General features: G+C 36.2%; 3 protein-coding genes, 3 non-coding genes and 1 pseudogene across 6 annotated transcripts; 3 read left to right on the top strand and 4 right to left on the bottom strand.

The window, feature by feature from the left end:
• Positions 1-308: 308 nt before the first annotated feature.
• Positions 309-3,647, bottom strand: LOC125218459 (truncated FRIGIDA-like protein 1). The gene is made up of 3 exons (XM_048120130.2): positions 2,698-3,647; positions 1,730-1,905; positions 309-1,146 (listed from the first exon to the last, which is right to left on the bottom strand). The coding sequence occupies exons 1-3, from the start codon at positions 3,479-3,481 to the stop codon at positions 547-549; spliced, it is 1,560 nt and encodes a 519-aa protein (XP_047976087.1). The 5' UTR covers positions 3,482-3,647; the 3' UTR covers positions 309-546.
• A 5,906-nt stretch (positions 3,648-9,553) lies between these two features.
• On the top strand, positions 9,554-11,447 carry LOC125222123 (Protein kinase superfamily protein). The gene is made up of 3 exons (XM_048124589.2): positions 9,554-9,785; positions 10,073-10,567; positions 10,802-11,447. The coding sequence occupies exons 2-3, from the start codon at positions 10,073-10,075 to the stop codon at positions 11,192-11,194; spliced, it is 888 nt and encodes a 295-aa protein (XP_047980546.1). The 5' UTR covers positions 9,554-9,785; the 3' UTR covers positions 11,195-11,447.
• Positions 11,448-13,250: 1,803 nt separating this feature from the next.
• On the bottom strand, positions 13,251-13,472 carry LOC125185812 (small nucleolar RNA U3). The gene has a single exon (XR_007170308.1). It is a non-coding gene; the product is annotated as a small nucleolar RNA U3 (small nucleolar RNA).
• Positions 13,473-14,660: 1,188 nt separating this feature from the next.
• On the bottom strand, positions 14,661-16,248 carry LOC125222124 (LOB domain-containing protein 25-like). Its single transcript, XM_089061476.1, has 2 exons — positions 15,311-16,248; positions 14,661-14,915 (listed from the first exon to the last, which is right to left on the bottom strand). The coding sequence occupies exons 1-2, from the start codon at positions 15,839-15,841 to the stop codon at positions 14,865-14,867; spliced, it is 582 nt and encodes a 193-aa protein (XP_088917602.1). The 5' UTR covers positions 15,842-16,248; the 3' UTR covers positions 14,661-14,864.
• Positions 16,249-16,541: 293 nt separating this feature from the next.
• LOC125185862 (U2 spliceosomal RNA) lies at positions 16,542-16,713 on the top strand (annotated as a pseudogene).
• Positions 16,714-17,033: 320 nt separating this feature from the next.
• Positions 17,034-17,229, top strand: LOC125185828 (U2 spliceosomal RNA). The gene has a single exon (XR_007170317.1). It is a non-coding gene; the product is annotated as a U2 spliceosomal RNA (small nuclear RNA).
• A 547-nt stretch (positions 17,230-17,776) lies between these two features.
• On the bottom strand, positions 17,777-17,996 carry LOC125185813 (small nucleolar RNA U3). Its single transcript, XR_007170309.1, has one exon. It is a non-coding gene; the product is annotated as a small nucleolar RNA U3 (small nucleolar RNA).
• Positions 17,997-19,102: the final 1,106 nt, after the last annotated feature.

Below are 19,102 nucleotides of genomic sequence, written 5' to 3'. Positions count from 1 at the left end.
TGTGATTCGAAATAGAGCTGCGAAAGGAAAGCACATTTCTCCACCGGGAGAACTACTAGCAGAAACGACCTGCTCGTAGCAGCAAATTTGAATATGTAAGGAGTTGATAGGTATGTCTCCATCTGCAGCTCAACAGAGCCAGAGAGAAAACATGGAGAGTAGCCACTTCCTAGTTTCCATGGCAGAAATTGATTAACTAATATATATAAATCAATTCAATCAAACAGGAGCAAGGCTAACAAAGGGATGGCGCAATATCCCATCAGGAACATTGGAGCTCCCGTTTGGACTTGGGATCGGCTAAGAAATGCATGATCAACATGATACAAGTCATATTAATCAAAACATCTGAACCATGAACCATGGACATTGGTTCAAACAATATTTCAAGAGTTCCTTGGTCATTCATTAACAACTAAAGAAAAAACCAGATTTGGTCATCATGCCAAAAATCTCGGTAATAAAAATGGCAGAAATGCCTTCCATGTATCAGAATTCTATTCAGACACATGCATAGAGACCACCTAAAGTTTTTGAACCTACATATCACTGTGGATAGTACACTGGTGGGTATTGAGATGGTACATCATATCCACCATAACCTACGGCCCTGTTATAATAACCAGGTTGTGCAAGTGTTTCTGGAGTATAGGCATTGGATGCTGATGGATTTAGGTTCCCCGAGTAGCCTAAAGGGGCTCCCGGCAATCCACACAAATCTGCAGATGCACCCACATATGGGGAAGCAACCACCAGAGATCCTGGCATGCCATACGCTCCAGAAGATGAACCAAGGTATGAAGCAGCAGGATCTGGCAACAAGCCGCCTACCCTCATCATAGAAGATGGGTGTGGTGGGCGAAAACCTGGATTGCCATTAAATTTCCTTTTAAATGGTGATGGAGCAGCTGCTGGTTTTATTCGCTTGTTCCCATTCCCATTATGTTTCTGTTGCTTTGGTGGCACTGGCAGCTGAAGTTTGGGTACAGGGGCTGCAGCAGGTCTTTTTCTGTCAGCCTTCTCCTTCTCCAACTTCTTGATCCGCATCAACATTTCATCTTTTGGGTACTGTGATTCCAATCCATGCTCCTCGACGCACTTAATCACTGACTTCAATGCACTAATTTCTTTCATTGCTGCATCATTCTACAGAGGAACATGATGAAGTAAGTATTCCCCATATACTGCAGCCCAAATCTCTTACAGTCAGCAATAACAATCTCTAGCAAATAAGATATTTAATGAGCTATAATATCCCTTCTAACAACATTGACTAACTAGTGATATTTGTTTAACTAAAGCACTTCAGCAATGATTCTTGTAGAACCATAAACATCAGAAGTCGATAAGCTAATGAATGTGTATTTGACAGGGAGTTTTAGTTTTATACTAGAAATTAACAAACTAGTGAAAATTATTGACTAATTCATTATTTTAGGCCTGATCTTTAATAGAATCGGAAGTCAAAAAGCTAATGAAGCTATTTGACATATATTCTTAATAAGTTCAAGAAACAGACAGAATGGCTTCCAATTCAAAAGCGGGGATAAACACACTGACTGAAAAAAGCTACTACTAAGTATCACCAGGTTGACAAATCTCCTTCAGAGTTCAGATTACCATAAATACTAAGTTTATGATTGCAACCCAATCAACTTTGAAACGCAACAACAATAAGAGGGGCACCCTCTCAATACCAGGTAAATGAAGAAAAAATTAACAGTATTACCAATGACTGACGAGAACTCTTCCCATTCCTACGCACTTTCTGGGCAAATTTATTTGAATTCATCACGTATGCTTGCAGTAAGGGCACTGGGGGGTATTCATCAGTTAGCTCAAACTCAAAAACGAATTTGAGTGCTATAAGTTGTTTGCCCTTACTGACAAGCTTCCGTACAACATCTGTTGGAAACCATAATTTTGTCACTCACACTAAAATTCGAACTAGATGTGCATGAAATATAAGAGCACAGAAAATCAACTGTTTTAGTTTCAAAATATATTAAAAATGCAGAATGAGGCTATTCTGAATGCATAGGCATCATTACCAGCTCAAGCCTCAACTTTTAAGCGATGGAGGCTCTGTTTGTGAGCATAAAGCTAAAGATCACATCTTTTATATTTCTTGTGTCCAATACCATGGTCCATGAGAAGATGACTTCATCATCATATCCTAGATTGATTAAAATTTGAACAGTCTGGTAGGATCAAGTTATCATGGGGGTATTTCAAATCCGAATCAGGCTGTAATTTGAGTATTTATGTAGAGATCTCTAGAAATCTATCTTAGTCATAATCGAGTAGGCCACAAATTTTCTCTACCTCAAGCTTTGAATACCTAAAAAGAATCTTCACTTGACTCCAAATTCAGTCACAAGCTTATGATACCGTTGTCTGATTCCTTAAACTTAATAAACAGTCCAATTAACGGTCCATACTAGTTAAACTTCCCCAATAAACATGCATTCGACAATCAGTTTGTCGTGATGTTAGATGAGGTCATCCAAACGGAGCATTTGACATTGGTATGTGATGGTCATAACTAAAAATTTCTTTTACCTCAGCATATTATATCCAATAACCAAGTTCTCAAGATGTTACAATGCATCCAAGAAGCCAAGATTGATATAATGTAAACTAAGCTAACTATGCAAAAAAACACATTAATAACCACACAAGCTAATACAAACTTACCAGAAATTTTACTCTCGAGGCGGAGAACTCGACACAAGTCTACAGTTTGTCGATACCTAGCGCTCATAACGACATAATCAACTAGCTCATCGGCATCAAATTCACGATCAATCAACAGATTATAAGAAGCCAAGAGCTGCAAATAACCCAACCTCTCCAAACCCCAGTCCTCCTTCCCTTCTTCATCCCCTTCGCTATTCAATGCCGCCATCTTCACCTTCCACTCCGCCGCGACGGCTGCAGCCCGCTCCCTAACCTCCGCTCCCATCTCCACCCCAGCCCTCATCAACTCCTCCAACAACACCACGCAAGCCGTCCTCAGCCTAGACCCCGACTTCACCTTGTCGTCCCAAAACCCCACGAGCGTGTCCAAAACCATCGATCCCGCGTCCGGCGCGTGCTTGAACGCGTCGACCAACTCAACCCTAATCGCGGCCCTTTGCTTGGGACGTTCGATTACGTACTTGCGCAAACCGAGCGCGTCCATTTTCTCGCACAGAGACTTCAGCTCGGGCCGCGCCGGCAACAGCTCCGACGATGAGGGGTTTTTCTTCTTTTCGGGTTCGAATTTAGCGGATTCGAGCGCTTGGAGGGCGGCCAATTTGTGGAGGATCTCGGATTGTTGGGCGGAGAAATAGGAATCGAGATCAGTCCATGCGAAATTGAAGGAGGAGAGGGAAGAGGAATGCGATTCCAATTGATCGAATGCTTTTTTTAAGGTCTGCTTCTTCTCGTCGACGAGGCTGAGCGCCTCTTGGATCGATTTTACAGTCGTCAACGCCATGGTGTTTAGAACTGCGGATTGTCGATTGGATAATCAGCGGGCACGCAGATTTCTGAATAGCATTTATTGATAACGGATTAAAGAGAGACGAACAGAGGAATTGAATGAACGAGGACGACGATGCAACCTACACAAAAGGTGTGTTCGTTTCACAGAAAATTAGTACTCCTACTAATATTTTATTAATTAAAATCTATTTTAATAGTAATAAATTCAGTAGTAGAAGTATAAAAAATCTCTAACGGCCTGTGATTTTTTTATCTCCAATTCATCACACTGCATCCATTAATTCCAAATTTTGTTAAAAATCAAAGGCAATGAATGTAAACAACCCTTCTAATCTCGATCCAAATTGACAAGAAAGTTTCATATAGTTTTGTCAACAAAAGAGTTTCAACGGCAGAAAATTTCGTAATTAGTTCTCAATTTGTTAGAGCATCCACAGCGGTGAAGAGGCGTCTGCTTGTCCATCCGTGCCGCTGAGCACCGGCTCGTCCATCCGTGCCGCTGAGCAACACACGTGGTGTCGCCTTATTCGACAACGGCTATGCCAACCTTATTTAATTTTTTTTTCAATGTGAAATTAATTTAAAAAAATGTTTTTTTTAAAAAAATATTTTTCCACTTCCCAAAAAAATATATCCGTTTTCTCCCCACTTTTAATTTATTTTTCAATTTTTTTTCCCCAAAATTCACATTTTCATCTATAAATACCCCCACTTCAACACAAAAAAAATCATATTCTCATCTATTCTATCATCATCTACATTCTCTCATCTTTTTTCCTCATACTCTCTCATCTAAATTCCCACCACACTACACAATGTCCGGCTCCGGCGATCACCCCTCCGGCAATCGCGGTTGGAACCACGATTGGTTCGACTCCGAGGCCGGATTTAGTCCGAAAATGCAATTTACGGCCCCTCCTCAAACCCAAGGTTCGCAATTTTCGGGTGGCTACCGTCCTTACCCGGTGCACGACCAAAATGCCTCCGGGTTCGGGTGGGCACCCGAACCCAGATCGGGAGGGAGCAGCAGCTCTACTCCGACTCCTACTTCTATTCCTACTCCTACTCCTCCTGTTCGTGGCACCCGCACCCCGTACACTCCGGGTGATATGATGTTCAAAGCCTACTTGGCAGTCTCCGAAGATCCGGACGTTGGCACGAACCAAACCGGGGATACGTATTGGTGGCGCATCACTCGCCTTTACAATGAAACCCGACCGGGGGGAACCATCCCTCCCAATGAGAGTATGGTGCGCAATTGCGTCTACAGATGCAACTTAGCAATCGATAAGTTCCAGGGGTACTTCCAACAGGAAGAGCGGGTGGCGGGGAGCGGCACGAGCGAGCTCGATATCATCAGTGCCGCCTTGGCGACCTACCAAAGCTTGGAGATGATACCGTTCAAGTACCTCGATTGTTGCCAGGAGGGGCGCCGACATCCGAAGTATGTGGGCGGCATAGTAGCATCCTCCTCTAGCTCCTCTAGCAAACGGTCGAGGTCGGTAGCCATATACGACGGCGCCTCCAATGATGTGGCTACCCAGCTTGCCGGAACTAACTTGGGTAGCCCCGACGCTGGCCCGAGCAGTTCCCGTCGGCCGCAAGGAAGGAAGAAGGCGACGGCTACCCGCCGTCGCGCCCCGACTCCAGCCGCTCCCACTCCCTTTGTGCCTCCTCCACCCCCAAACAACTCGTTGTGGACCCTCTTGGGTCAACTCTATTTGAACGATACGTCTAAGATGACTCCAGATCAACTTGCAACACATGAGCAAATGATCCGGGGTCTCAAGAGGCAATTGGGGTTAGAGGACTAGTCTTCCACGTGTGTAATTTTTAATCTGTAGGATTTTAATTATGTATTTTTTTATTTTCTAGGATTTTAATTATGTATTTTTTATTTTTTAGTATTTTAATTATGTAATTTTTATTTTTTAATGTATTTTTATAATGTAGAAATGTTTTTAATAATTGGAGTATTTAAATTGAATAATAGAATGGTGGGACCCTTGAGCTTGTCCTTAGCTAAGAGCACGGATGTGGGTGTTGTGCTCTTAGCTAAGGATAAGGAGTAAAAGTGTGTCCGGGCCCACTTCCGTGCTCTTAGCTAAGAGCACGAGCTAAGAGCACGGATGGGGATGCTCTTAGATCACATGCTCCGATGAGTGGTCAATCGGCCTCTTGTGATCCACGCCAACATTGTCGATGGCATGGAAGCATTTCCTTTGAGCATCAACAAGCGAATTGACGGTATTAATAGGAGACGAAAGTAATTGACACGTTTCTTCTTCGACATCTCCAAAGACCATGAAACGTTCATGGATACTCGAAAAGAGATATCTTCAAGTTAGTGCTATATCATGAATTTGAGAATGTACGATGTAACAACGGAAGTTGAAATGATCATCGAAACGAGTTCTATCAAATTGTTCAACGCTACCCGAAGTTCACCGACGATACTGAATTGGTAAAATTGGGATTTAATGAAGTTCGCCAACCCATGTCAAATGTCATCTAACTGAGTGAGAGTCGTCCAATCACCAATGGACTATTAAAAGTCGAAGGCTTCGATGGTGACAAGCATTGTACCCTCGGTGGAGGAGAAATCATTTACTTGTTCACAAAATAGGTATGATGAGTGAAGCAAATGACGTACAATTATCTAGAGATGCCTTCGAGACATAGTTTCAGTAGAGCACTCGCATCAATACCCTATGTGATAGATAAGTGTGTGAACAAAATTTTGAAGATTAAAAATAAATGTAAATTAAAATGTTGCTCCATCCGTTTCATAATAATTGTCACTTTTATTGCAAGTACAAGTTTTTAGAAATGTAAAGAAAAGTTGGTTGGAAAAGTTAGTGAAATGTGAGACTCATTTTTTATTAGTTTTATAATAAAATATGAGTGAAGTGAATTAGTGGAATGTGAAACCTACTTATCATTGTAACAATGAAGTGTCATAATTATTATGGGACGAACCAAAATGGAATAAAAAAGTGATAATTATTTTAGGACGGAGGGAGTATACTACGCTATGCCAGCGACCTAGATTGAGTTGAGGGACTTTGTGTTTTTATTGGTTGTGGTGAAACTTTTTTGCCTTTTTTCTTTCTTTAATCAGATGGTGCATCCCTTATCAATCTTTGTTGATAGAATCATTTCTTTTCATCAAAGAGTTTAATAATAATTTGACAAGTGGATACTGAATAAATTAAGAGAGAATAAAATAAGTGAGGAGATTACTTTTTGCTAAAAATAGAAATAAATCAATAATATTGGAATTGCCCAAAAATAAAAAAATAATGACTCAATTAACATGGAATAGGGGTTATACTATTTGTTTCCATTTCTATTTTATACTCTATTTTTCTTTTATAATACTATTAATTTATTTTGATTTTTCATATATTTGTTGTGAAAATAAATAGTCTTCACTCTTCATAATGTCTTACCATTCAAATCTAGTTATTACTTTTTTTGGATTTATGTTTTTAATTAAGTCATTTTTCTTATTTTATGTAATTTTATATTGTATTTTATTTTTTTAATTTTTGTAGTAATTTTTATTTCATTTAAATTAATTTAATTTATATAAATTTCTGTATATATATAATATACTAAAATTATTTATAAATTATTTATTTATTAAGAATATATAATGTGGAAAATATTTTATCAGATTGATTAGCGTTATTAATGGCTATGTATATAAGTAAGAAATGAATATTTTGTTAAAAAAATTAATTAGGGTTAAATGAGTGAAGGTTATGGTTGTGGACTTGTGGGTAACCTTAGTCGAACAATTTGGACGCATAGTCGATTGGATAGCTTTTCTATTTTTAGTCATGCACTTAATATTTAAGATCTAATTGAATTTTCTGCTATTTCAGCTTTGTAGTTTTCAGAATTTTTATAAATAATTATTGTAATTTAAATACATACTATATGAGATTTAATATTAATATAAAATGATGAATTACAGATTAAATTGTCAGATCATGAGGTTTGACTGAATCTCGATCGCATGTACTATTTATTTGTAATTAAGTTTGAGATATTTATACGAAATTTGACTATTTATTTTTTTTATGGTTACATTATGGAATTTCTAAAGAAAAACCCTTTATGAACGAGAGGGCTCCCCCAAAATGAATTACTGATGTCTAAATTGGAGAACGATGCTCCCTCCGTCCATAAAAAGTTCTCATTTTATCGTATTAGGATATTCACATAAAATAGTTTCATTTATGAAAATGAAAAGTTTTCATCTCATATTTTACACACCCTTACTTTTTCTCATTTCTTCCTTTACCTACATCAATCTTACTTTACTAATTTTTTCTCATTCTCTTTTATTTTATCAAATTTTTCATTAAAATCCGTACCGTTCACAAATGAGACTATTTTTTTTGGATGGATAAAGTGGTGGACATTAGCGGTTGTTTTGGATACAAAATGCCACATGTTCCAATTGCATTGTGCGGAATAGTTCATTTTTATGAAACTTAAGCATATATGCATATAAAATAAAAATAGATTCTTTAAAAGAAATATTGTGATCGAGTAAATAGTTCTACGAAAGAATGGATCATATTAACTTGAAAAGAAAGATTTGTACAAGTTATACTTTTTGTCACCACTTTGCGCAAAATGTATGATCTATTTTTGACAAACAAAGGGAGTTATATTCGTAGATCTATTTTTGACAAACAAAGGGAGTTATATTCGTAATTCCAATACTAGTTTGTTAGGGCATTTGTTTGAATTCAAATACTTGGATATTTGTAATTCCAATACTAGTTTGTTAGGCCATATGTTTGAATTGAAATACTTATCCAAATGACGCACGAATTTTTGTAAGGCATTATTGATGTTGTGAAACTCTATACTCCCTTCGTCCCAGATAATTTTCCAGTTCCTTTTTCACATTCGTTTTGTAAAAATAATAATAAATAGTTAAAGTGGAGTGAAAGTAAAGTAAAAAAAAGAATATTATAGAGACTAGTCTTACCTACATTATTCTTTCTCTTATTTTACTTTTTCTCAATTTTACCTATTTATTATTAATTTTGCAAAACGAATGTGAAAAAGGAACTGAGACGAATTATCTGGGACGGAGGGAGTACTATAAATATAGCTTTAATTCCAACGACTATACTAAAACGAGACGATTAATAAACTAATTAATTTTTGGGATGGTTAGAGTCGGAAACAACTTAAGTTTTAGCATGGCCCTAAGTTTTAAATCTGATAACATCACGGATAAAAATTACTAATATGACATTTTAATATTTTATTTTATTAAATTACGTAAATTTTAATAGTATAACATGAAAATACTAATGGATTTCTGTGATTCTACATATCCATCTTAGATGCTATACGATTGTAATATAAAAATATCAATTATATTTAGTTTAATACAATATTTAGCAATGAATTACTTATTTATTAAATACATAAATGAATGGATCATACACACCATGTATTATAATATATCAACCTTTACCACACGCTCCATACCAAACCAACCTAATTATTTTATTAGCTGTCTATTACCCTACCCTTATTATAAATTTATATATCATCTAAAAATGGTTTAATTAAATAACTGTATTATTCATAGTTCTTGTACAGAACAACAAAATAAACTATAATTACTAAAGTTAATTTTAAATTCTATTATCCAATCTTCCTTATACTACGTGAATCTTGATCAATGAAAAGATACTATCTATAACGGCGTAATCAATTGCATTTATACTTCAAATAAATATTGATACTGATCCTATATCTGCACTGCACAAATTAATGATTTTATCCATATTTATGTAATTCTTATATGGCTATAACACAACTCGAATTAAATGAACAAAAAAATAATTTTTTCCCTCAATGTATAAAATATTTATCACGTGTGATTTACACAGTATCGTAGTAATTTATTGTATATAAAAAAATAAAAGGAATTTTAAATTAGAGAAAAAGTGTGTTTTTTTTCGGCCCACGCCTGAAAAGGAATTAGAAATAAATAAAAAAAGAAACCCTAGTTTTTGAAATTCTCAGTTGAAGCAGAGCTGCAATTGTCTATATATTTAATCCCCTTCACATTCATGTTACCCAGTAAAAAATCCCCAAAATGAAAGACCTATATATTCAGCAGCCCTCACAATTGTTGCTTTTGCCTCTAGCTTGTGTCAGTTTCAGCAGTTGAAGGTCAAGCCCACCGCTACAGCGCCTTTTTCTCTCGCCGGCGAAGAATCGGATTCACCGTTTCTGCCGATCAACCGCCAACGGTAAATTCTTCACTTTTACTTCTCCGATTTTGTGTTTCAGTGTCGCGTGATGTTAGACTAGTGCAATTGCCCTACAATTTCACTTGAGAATTTCTTGTATGCTTGTTTTTATCGGTGAGAAGATTTCTCATGTATGTGTTGTTTGGTAATTTTGGGGGAATTGTAGCTTGTTTGATGAAATAATTGCGCGCATATCGAATTTTTTCTTTTTGTGGATGAAATTTGAGATTTAGCGATTTAGGTTTGGTCATGTGTGAGATTCTGAGATCTGTTTGATTTGGTTGTAGATGACTAATGATGCGGGTGATGAAGAAAAGGAGGAATTCGTGGAGGTTGATCCGACCAGTCGTTACGGTCGCTACGATGAGCTGATGGGGGCGGGGGCTGTGAAGAAAGTGTACAGAGCCTTCGACCAAGAAGAAGGCATCGAGGTGGCGTGGAACCAAGTTAAGCTGCGCAACTTTGCCGATGACGAGAGCATGATCAACCGGTTGTTTTCGGAGGTTGGATTGCTGCGGCAGCTGAAGAACAAGAACATCATCTCCCTGTACTCGGTGTGGCGGGACGAGAAGAGGAATACGCTGAATTTCATCACCGAGGCCTGCACTTCGGGGAATTTGAGGGAGTACAGGAAGAAGCACAAGCAAGTTTCAACAAAAGCTTTGAAGAAGTGGTCGAGGCAGATACTCAAGGGGCTGGACTATTTGCATTCTAGTGAGCCATGTGTAATTCACAGGGACCTCAATTGCAGCAATGTCTTCATCAATGGAAACATTGGTCAGGTATACATCTTGCTCCCTTTGTCTCTCTTTGCTTTACTGCACATAGCTTTAATGCCTAAGCTTTAGTGTCTCTTTGCTTCCTGCGTATGGTAGTTTTAATGTCTAAGCTTTAGTAATAGATATGGTGATGATTGATGGCACTGGGTTATGTGCCTACGATTGGATTTGTGAATCTGCAGGTTTAAACTTGTGGAAACATGGTTGTGATTATTTTCATCTAATTGATTCATGAAGGTTAAAATTGGTGATTTCGGCTTGGCAGTCACAGTTGGGAGAAATCATTCAGCTCATTCAGTGATAGGTACACCGGAGTTCATGGCACCTGAACTCTACGACGAGGACTACACAGAGCTAATAGATATATATTCATTCGGCATGTGCTTGCTCGAGCTGGTGACTCTAGAGGTACCCTACAGCGAGTGTGACAACGTTGCCAAGATATTCAAAAAGGTAACATCCGGTGTGAGACCGGAAGCCATGAAAAAGGTCAAGGACCCAGAGTTGGTAGCATTCATTGAGAAGTGCCTAGCTCAGCCAAGGGCTAGACCCTCTGCTGCTGATCTCCTCAAGGACCCCTTTTTTGATGGAATTTACGACGACGATGACGAAGAAAATGCTGATGAGTAAAGTAGAGTAGGTGATTCATGTAATTTTCTTTGGGGATTTTAGGTAACATTGTTTTTGTTTTAGCCATTGGATTTTGAAAGGTGTGCCTTGGTTGTGGTTTCTCAGGATTTGATGTTTTTTTTTGTTGTTTAGTCTTTTGAGTAACACCAAGGCCTGGTTTTGGCTGTGTAATCTGGTGTGGTTTTTGTATATAGAGCTTGAATTTGTTGATGAGTTGAACCATGCAGTGAAAGAGGCAATTGTGAATTGTACATATTGGATATCACCATTTGTGCAAGGGCAAATTTTATTTTATCTATTCAATTAATTCAAGTGGCCACGCAGATGATTTGTTTATACAGGTTTGTGAAGAGGTAAATGCAATATAAGTTATACTATAACCCAAAAATTGTACTCCTTCCGTTCCATAATAGTCGAAGCATTTCTTTTCTGTACGAAAATTAAGAAAAATGTGTGTAATGTATTAAATAAAAAGATAGGAAAAATAAGTGATAAGATATATGTTGACTTTTTACTAAAGGGAAATGACTCAACTACAATGAAACGTACCAAAAACATAAAATGACTCAACTATTATGGAAGAGAGGGACTATACATGCAAAATGAGGTCAGAGAAAAAGGAGAAGGAGAAGGGAAACAACCTTTGAGTAGAAGATATGGGCATGTTTAGTTTGGCGTGAGGAGGGAGACATGGGCATCTGTTTTGATTTGCGTGAAGAGGAAAACATTAAGAGGTTGAATAAAGTAAGTATTCTCCGCCGCAAAATGGGAAAAAAGTTGGCGTGGTAGGGCAGTTTCCAAGTTTCTGCCCGTTGACAAAGGAAAAAGTCATCCATCCAGCACAATAGATAAACTGGATTTTAGTTGGCCAATTGTTTATGAAAACGTTCTTAATCCGTTCAACTAGTACAAGTAGATTTTAGGATTTAGCATTTGTCTTCCAATTAAACAAATTCTGTGACCACGAGACAAATAAGAAAGTATTAGTGATTACTTAAAAAAAACTCCACGTAATTTTATTTTTCAAGGTTAATAGCCGTTTAAATCATAAAATTTGGTAAATTCTGGTCTGTCCCATAAATTTTAAATAATATTATTAAATCATGAATTTTTAGTTTTTTTTCAATTGTCTCATCCATGTATAAAATATCGTGTTTTAACGATATTCAAAACGGCGTGTTTCGGTAATATAAATTCTGTTTTTTCTTTTATAATCCTTTAGTTTCTTATTTTATTGAAATATTGTCATTTTTAATATCACCAAAAGATGTTGATTTGTGTATGGATGTGACAAATGAAAAAAATTGAAACTTCGTGATTTAATATTCCAATTTCAAACTTCATGGGACATAACTGAATTTGATCAAATTTGATGATTTAAATGACTATTATTTTTTTTAATTATTACTGTTATTTTTCAATGCAAATTTTGTGGTAGTGCTACTATTACCTGATTTCACTATTTAAAAAATAATTAAGTATTACAAAAAAGAAGCCCGTTAATTTAAAATATTTTCATAGAGTGTGATTAGGATTAAAATGTAAAATGATATTGACCTATATCTACAATTATACTAGTATAAGATTAAGATTGAAAGTAATTAAATAGCTTTCGGACAATATTAAATTGCTTCGTCTTGTTGCACTCCTCTCCCTCATCACATCGTTTTCAAAATGAATAAACTTATCTTTAAACAATTCAAGTAAAGTATTATGTGAAATTCCACTCTATACATTTTTTTTGTTTTAGTCACATGAAATTTAGTAGAAATAGGTTTGTATGTAAACCAAACACCAATTTATAATCCGAATACCAACCAGCCTCCAACCTTCACGCCACTGAAAACCTCATCTAGACCTTTTAATTTTTATCATCTTTCATATCAAGATGCAAATCAAAATAACAGGAACCTAAGCAGTGTGAAAAAAAAATGCAAAAACATCTCTGATCTATGCATAGGATTACGAAACATTTACTTTTGTGACACTATATTACTGGCATTGGTAGGTATTGGACAGAATGACGCATAAGTTCACAAAAGCAAAAAGATTTTAGAGTCTGTCAGACAGCTGCCCCGGCCATCTTGACTGGACCAGAGTCGAGCCAAGAACGATCATCTACTGCACCACGAGCCAGAAACCTGACCCGAGGGGCTGTTAATCAGGCTCTAAGCCAGGCAGCCATGGTTCATCCACCAGACGTGGTTTCCTGTCTCCTTAGAAATCAAGGATACAGAGGTACGAGCCTATAGAACAGATCCTGTTCAAGTAAGGTCGTGACAGCTTCACCAAGCCATCACTTTATGTAGTTGATATTTACTCAGTTGAACTTCGATGTGGGATATTAATGCTCACAGTTTAACTAAGGGAATGGGTGTGATTGTTTTGATCTTAAAGAAGTGAGTTAGTTGATTAGGAAATTGGAATGTATAAGGAAACGTAACAAGTATTGAAGTGAGGATTTGAGCTGCTAAAGGTAAAGTCGGAGAGGAGTTGAAAGACGAGACATGCTTCAAACGTTTACAAGATATTTAAAAAAGATGTCATATACTATTACTATCTCTAACTCGATGCAATTACCATTATACTACATATTTGTTGCCCAAACAAAATTTTTGTGGAATATAAGCTAACTGAATAGCTCATAATAGCCCAGGCCCAACAAGACACTTGTCTGAAATTGAGTGAATTCTAATTACGGAGTATTTTGTTTCAAAATTTTATCACTTTATTTTAAAATTTTTGGAAAGTTGGTAAGTATATTAAACTTTTTATGAAAAATTTGTTTTAATTTAATATTGAAAGTTATACACTCCATATCATTTTAATTTTTTATATTATTCTAACGCTTAAAATAAAATGTTCACTTATAAATGTTTAAAAATGTGTTAGTAATTTTACTTCTCTTAGTGTTAATAATAGTTTTAAAGTCCAATTGGCTTAATGTGTCCGAAATTTCAAAGTTTAAAGTTAATGGTAATCAGTAATCACAGAGTATTAGAAATTTAGAAATAGTGAGAAAATTATAAATTTGACAAAAATGTTGTGTTACTTCTAATAGTTAACTAGGGTGAAAGATTATCTTGAATTTTATAGTATATAGTGTTAAAAATAAAACAAAATAAATTACTCCGTTATCACAAGTCTTTGGTTGATTTCTCTTTTTGATGGCTTCCCATGGTTATTGGATTAATCCTTTTTTTTCTCATTCTCTATTAAAAGATTCATCCACAAAAAAGATATGTTAATTGTAGAGATGTTAATTGACATACTTATAATATCATATGTTTGTATATACAAATATTTCCATATTAAATGGCCACAATTTGCAGATACGTACTGAAACTCATGTATGGCTATAGCGCTTATACATGAAGGGAAAGAGTAAATCAACAAAAGTAATATGAATGAAATCTATGTATGAGTTTGATGTTAGAAAAGAGTAATATATGTAAGTGTGACAAGCATCAGTGGACGGACTAAAAAGAAAAAAGTAATGAGAGACGGAGGGCTAGTATCGAAGAATAAAAGGAATTCCGGCAAAAACAAGTAACCCTATGTAAATGTAAACTGAAATTATAAGCCTATACATTGTTAATCGATCTTTTCGACTTCCATCGAATCCAATACAAAAAATACTGGTGACGCGAATACGATCTACGATTTCTCCTCATCTATGCATCTCTGATCTCTCTCCCCTTTTGCGAGCTAAATACATTTGCTGCAACAAAATACTATCAGTGAAGGAAACAGTTAATTCATGATAATATTACTAGTCATTCAATTTGTTAGAGCATTGAGTAAAGCAGTTAGATATACTCCCTCCGTTTCGCTATAGTTGAGGTGGAACTTTTGGGCACGGAGTTTTAGAAATGAATGTTGAGTGTGTTAAATAAATAGATAAAAAATTAAGAGAGAGGTAAAAGTAAAGAGAATAAAGTAAGAGAGAGTAAAAAGTTACCATATATGGAAATGATTCAACTAAAAAGAAACTTCTCGAAATGATAAAATGACTCAACTATGGCGAAACGGAGACAGTAGATGATTTTACAACAAGAGTAGTCCATCATTTATTCGAAATTGAAAATTGAGAAAAGTTAAAAAAAAATGATATACCTGGAATGAGGGTATTTGAGCTTGGCGTTGTTGTGCCTCAAAGTAGTCTTGCAGCTGCTGGAGCTGCTGGAGAAAAAGTGAATCCAACCGATCATGCTCATGTTCAAACTGTGTGTGATCGCTTGCATCATAAGAGCCAATCGCAGTGATTTCTTTCTCTTGAGCCGCCCGTTGTTGTTGTTGCTGCTGCTGATGCGCGGACGGATCGATGTAGGTGGCCAATTCCGTCTTGGAATTATCCAAAGCGGCATGGATCTGGTCGATCTGCTGTTTGAGGTTGGAGATATGGCGGAGGTAGCTGTGGATGGGATCGCGGAGGAGGTGCTCCGCCTCATATGCCAGTGAATTAGCGGCGGCCTCGCGCTGGCTGGGATCCAATTCGGTCAGAACCTTGGCGACGTTACTGCCGCCGAACACCTCATCGACGTTGCTGAACCTCTTAGGATTTTCCGCCGGAAAATACGGCGCCAGCGGGCAATCCTCTGCGCACTTACGCTTCAGGCATTTGCACGCACCGCACCGCGGCGTCATTTTTATTTTCTGCGACTCATACAAAAATCATCCAGAATCAATCCACCTCACCTTCCAAATTTCAAATTCACTACAGAATTATTAAACAGGAATTGAAGAAATGTGAATGCATCAACAAAACTCGGTGAATCAACTCACTGAGTTTGTTTTCCAATGCTGCAGATCCAAAAAAAGAAAAAGAAAAAGAAAAGAGAAAACTCTTGAACGACAAACATCCTTTTTTGTGTGAATCTAGATAATTCTTCAACAATACATTCCAAAATTCAACAAAGAAATTGCAGGAAGTTATGTTTCTCACACAATCTGCGAGTCGGAAAAACAAAAAAGAAATGTGAAAACTGAAGAATCAAGGGTGGATCAACGTGAAAAAATGGAAACGAGAGTGGAAATGAAGCTTGGGGTGATTTTCTTCATACCTGTGATTTTGGTGGGAAGGAAGAATTGAGATTGCTGTGACGAAGAAGACGCTTTTAGTTAGTTTAACACTTTTACTGAATGATGATTGTGACTCTACGAATAATTTTTTCGATTTTTTCACAATTTCCAATTGGCGCTTCTTTATTAATTTTACTATCAATTACTACCTACTAATCAATACTAACGCATCCAATATCGAATCGAATATGATTAGTAATACTCCACTGACTAGTACATCTTCAAAACTAGCTATAAAAGAGGAGGCATGTACACAATGAAACTCATACCTTTCTGTGCCTTTTGGCTAAGATCAAATGTAGTCTTATCAGTTAATATATGAAATATTGGTCATTTGCTCACGCGATATTAAATTTATTTTTTGAGGAGAAGACCCATCAAAATAGCTTGCTACTTGACTCCAATCTCTACTTAAATTTATGAAGGAGATATATGTTCATCTGTAATGCCATTTTAGAAAGAGAAAAACTATATAAGGAAAAGTGACAAGTATTGAAGATGATTAAAAAAAAAGAAGTAAAAGATTTGACCCAATTGTGATATGGGTGTGTATATTATAATTTGTATGTACACCAAATGGAGTAAATAAATCAATGATTGAGAATCGTTCATGCTATTGTACCAGTTCATAGGCTGCAATCATTCACAAAGAGCTCCGAATAAAAACAAGGAGACTTATTATCCCACATCGTATATGAGAGTCAAGTTATTTTGAAAAACTAAGTATAAAAGAGGTCGTATGTTAATGTTAAAGCTCATACCTTTCTCGGCCTTTTGGCTAAGATCAAGTGTAGTATCTGTTCTTATCAGTTTAATATCTGATATGTGGACCATCGGTTCACACGATATTAAATTTATTTTTTGAGGGGGAAGACCCGTCAAAGTAGCTTGCTACTTGGGCCTTCAAGCGTCGCCCTTGTGTTGCACTATTGCATGGGCCTGGCGCACCCCACCATTTCTAGTCCAATCTTTACTTAGAGTGTACTGATCTTGGGTAATAGCTTTACTGAGTAGTTTTTTGTTATAGCTTTATAAATATTTGCTGCATTACAAGGCCACTACAAACTGTCATATGTATGTCTGCAGATACAGAAACTCACATACATGAGAGGAATATATAGATTTGAAAGAGTAAATCTAGAAGAAGGGAATATGAACTAATAGAGCATCCTATGGGTTTGATATGAGAAAAGATGCTTCAAGAGCTGCACCTCCTTGGCATGACACAGAAGGAGGGCTACGACGAGGACCGAGCTGCAACAAAATAGCAACAAGGATAGATTACATGATGATCATGCTGCATTTATATGATCAAAGACACACACACAGACATTGATTATTTATAAATTAACAAGGTATTGAAATACTTATACAAGTTGAGACATTAGTTTTGTATGTAAAATGTAAACTAATCAGTAAAAATATGGATTAAGAAACCTGTGTAAAGCTATTAAGGGAGATACTTGTCCAGCTCTAATGCCAAAAGAAAAAAGTTATATAAGTCTGTCAGACAGCTGCCCGGCCATCTTGACTGACCGGAGTCGAGCCAAGAACGATCATCTACTGCAACACGAGCCAGAAACCTGACCCCGAGGCGCTGTTATTCACGCTCTAGCCAGGCAGCCACGGTTCATCCACCAGACGTGGTTTCCTGTCTCCTTAGAAATCAAGGATACAGAGGTACGAGCCTATAGAAGAGATCCTGTTCAAGTAAGGTCGTGGCTGCTTCACCATGCAATCCATACTTGTCTTTTTTTTAGTAAGAAATCGATGTGGGTTAGTAATACTCATAGTTTCAATTGTGTTGGGTGTGATTAATTTATGTGTAGGACTCTTTTTTGTATAAATTGATGGTGGAATGTTGATATGAAAATTTATGATTTAAGTATATCTCTTCTTGTGCATTTGTTTTCATGCATCATTCTTTTCATTTTCCAAAAAAAATAAAATACTAACCAATAATAATTATTCAATTACCTCATGCTAGCTCGTATTAGTGACTTGAGTTTCTATTTAAGAAACGTCTTATATTAAATAAAAATACGATTAATCATTGACTTACGTCTTTGCTCACTCTTTAATTTTATACATTTTTTTATATACAAATAGTAGTAACATTTTTGTTGGAGTTCACCAAAAAAAGAACTTCTATTTCGGTAATAATTTGCATGGCCTAATATAGGTCTCAAGAAAGAAAACATAAACCAATTGACTCACCATTTTTTTCTCCTTTATTATTACTAGGAGTACTATTTTATTAGTACCTGTATATACATTGATTATAACTATACCATAAAGCAAAATTGTGAAATAAAACAATAATTATCTCACGGAAAATCAAGATTAAAATTTACTCCTCTTCATGAGAGAGAGAGAAGAAAACATTAACTAGTATCGAGATTAAACCTACTCCATATAATTAAGTTTGAATAGGTATTCATCATATTAAAGAGGTTAGCCGATATTTCAAATTTAATGCACAATATAGCTCTGCAAATTATTTAAAAAACAATTAGTTAGGCTCCAAAATTTATAGCAAACCCAATCAAATGTTTGGTGCATCTTTGTAATCTGACTTATTTAATTTATTGTTGTATCTATATTAAATATTACTCCCTCCGTCCCGCTTAAGATGACACGTTTTCCTTTTTAGTTTGTCCCAACTAAGATGACACATTTCCTTTTTTGGTAACTTTCTCTCTCCAATTAATACACTCAACCACTTTTTCTCACTCCTATTAAAATATCCATCTTTCTTTATCTCTCTACTTTAATACTTAGACACACATTCTCTCTCTCCAATTAAACACTTTAACCAATAACTTC

The sequence above is a fragment of the Salvia hispanica genome, chromosome 1 (assembly GCF_029641045.1).
Source record: "Salvia hispanica isolate PSC_SH4W2 chromosome 1, Shi_PSC_v1, whole genome shotgun sequence".
In the NCBI taxonomy this organism is placed as follows: Eukaryota; Viridiplantae; Streptophyta; class Magnoliopsida; order Lamiales; family Lamiaceae; genus Salvia; species Salvia hispanica.
The sequence above is the reverse complement of the archived record's forward strand: the minus strand, read 5'-3'. Positions and strand labels throughout refer to the sequence as shown.

What these genes read in the sequence shown, in the direction of transcription:
- LOC125218459 (XM_048120130.2), bottom strand. Translation starts at nt 3,481, where the DNA reads ATGGCGTTGACGACTGTAAAATCGATCCAAGAGGCGCTCAGCCTCGTC. An exon ending in CCTCGAGAGTAAAATTTCTG is followed by an intron (nt 1,906 to 2,697) that starts GTAAGTTTGTAT and finishes GGTTTCCAACAG; the next exon opens with ATGTTGTACGGAAGCTTGTC. An exon ending in AGAGTTCTCGTCAGTCATTG is followed by an intron (nt 1,147 to 1,729) that starts GTAATACTGTTA and finishes GTTCCTCTGTAG; the next exon opens with AATGATGCAGCAATGAAAGA.
- LOC125222123 (XM_048124589.2), top strand. Translation starts at nt 10,073, where the DNA reads ATGACTAATGATGCGGGTGATGAAGAAAAGGAGGAATTCGTGGAGGTT. An exon ending in TCAATGGAAACATTGGTCAG is followed by an intron (nt 10,568 to 10,801) that starts GTATACATCTTG and finishes TGATTCATGAAG; the next exon opens with GTTAAAATTGGTGATTTCGG.
- LOC125222124 (XM_089061476.1), bottom strand. Translation starts at nt 15,841, where the DNA reads ATGACGCCGCGGTGCGGTGCGTGCAAATGCCTGAAGCGTAAGTGCGCA. An exon ending in CTCAAATACCCTCATTCCAG is followed by an intron (nt 14,916 to 15,310) that starts GTATATCATTTT and finishes ATTTTGTTGCAG; the next exon opens with CAAATGTATTTAGCTCGCAA.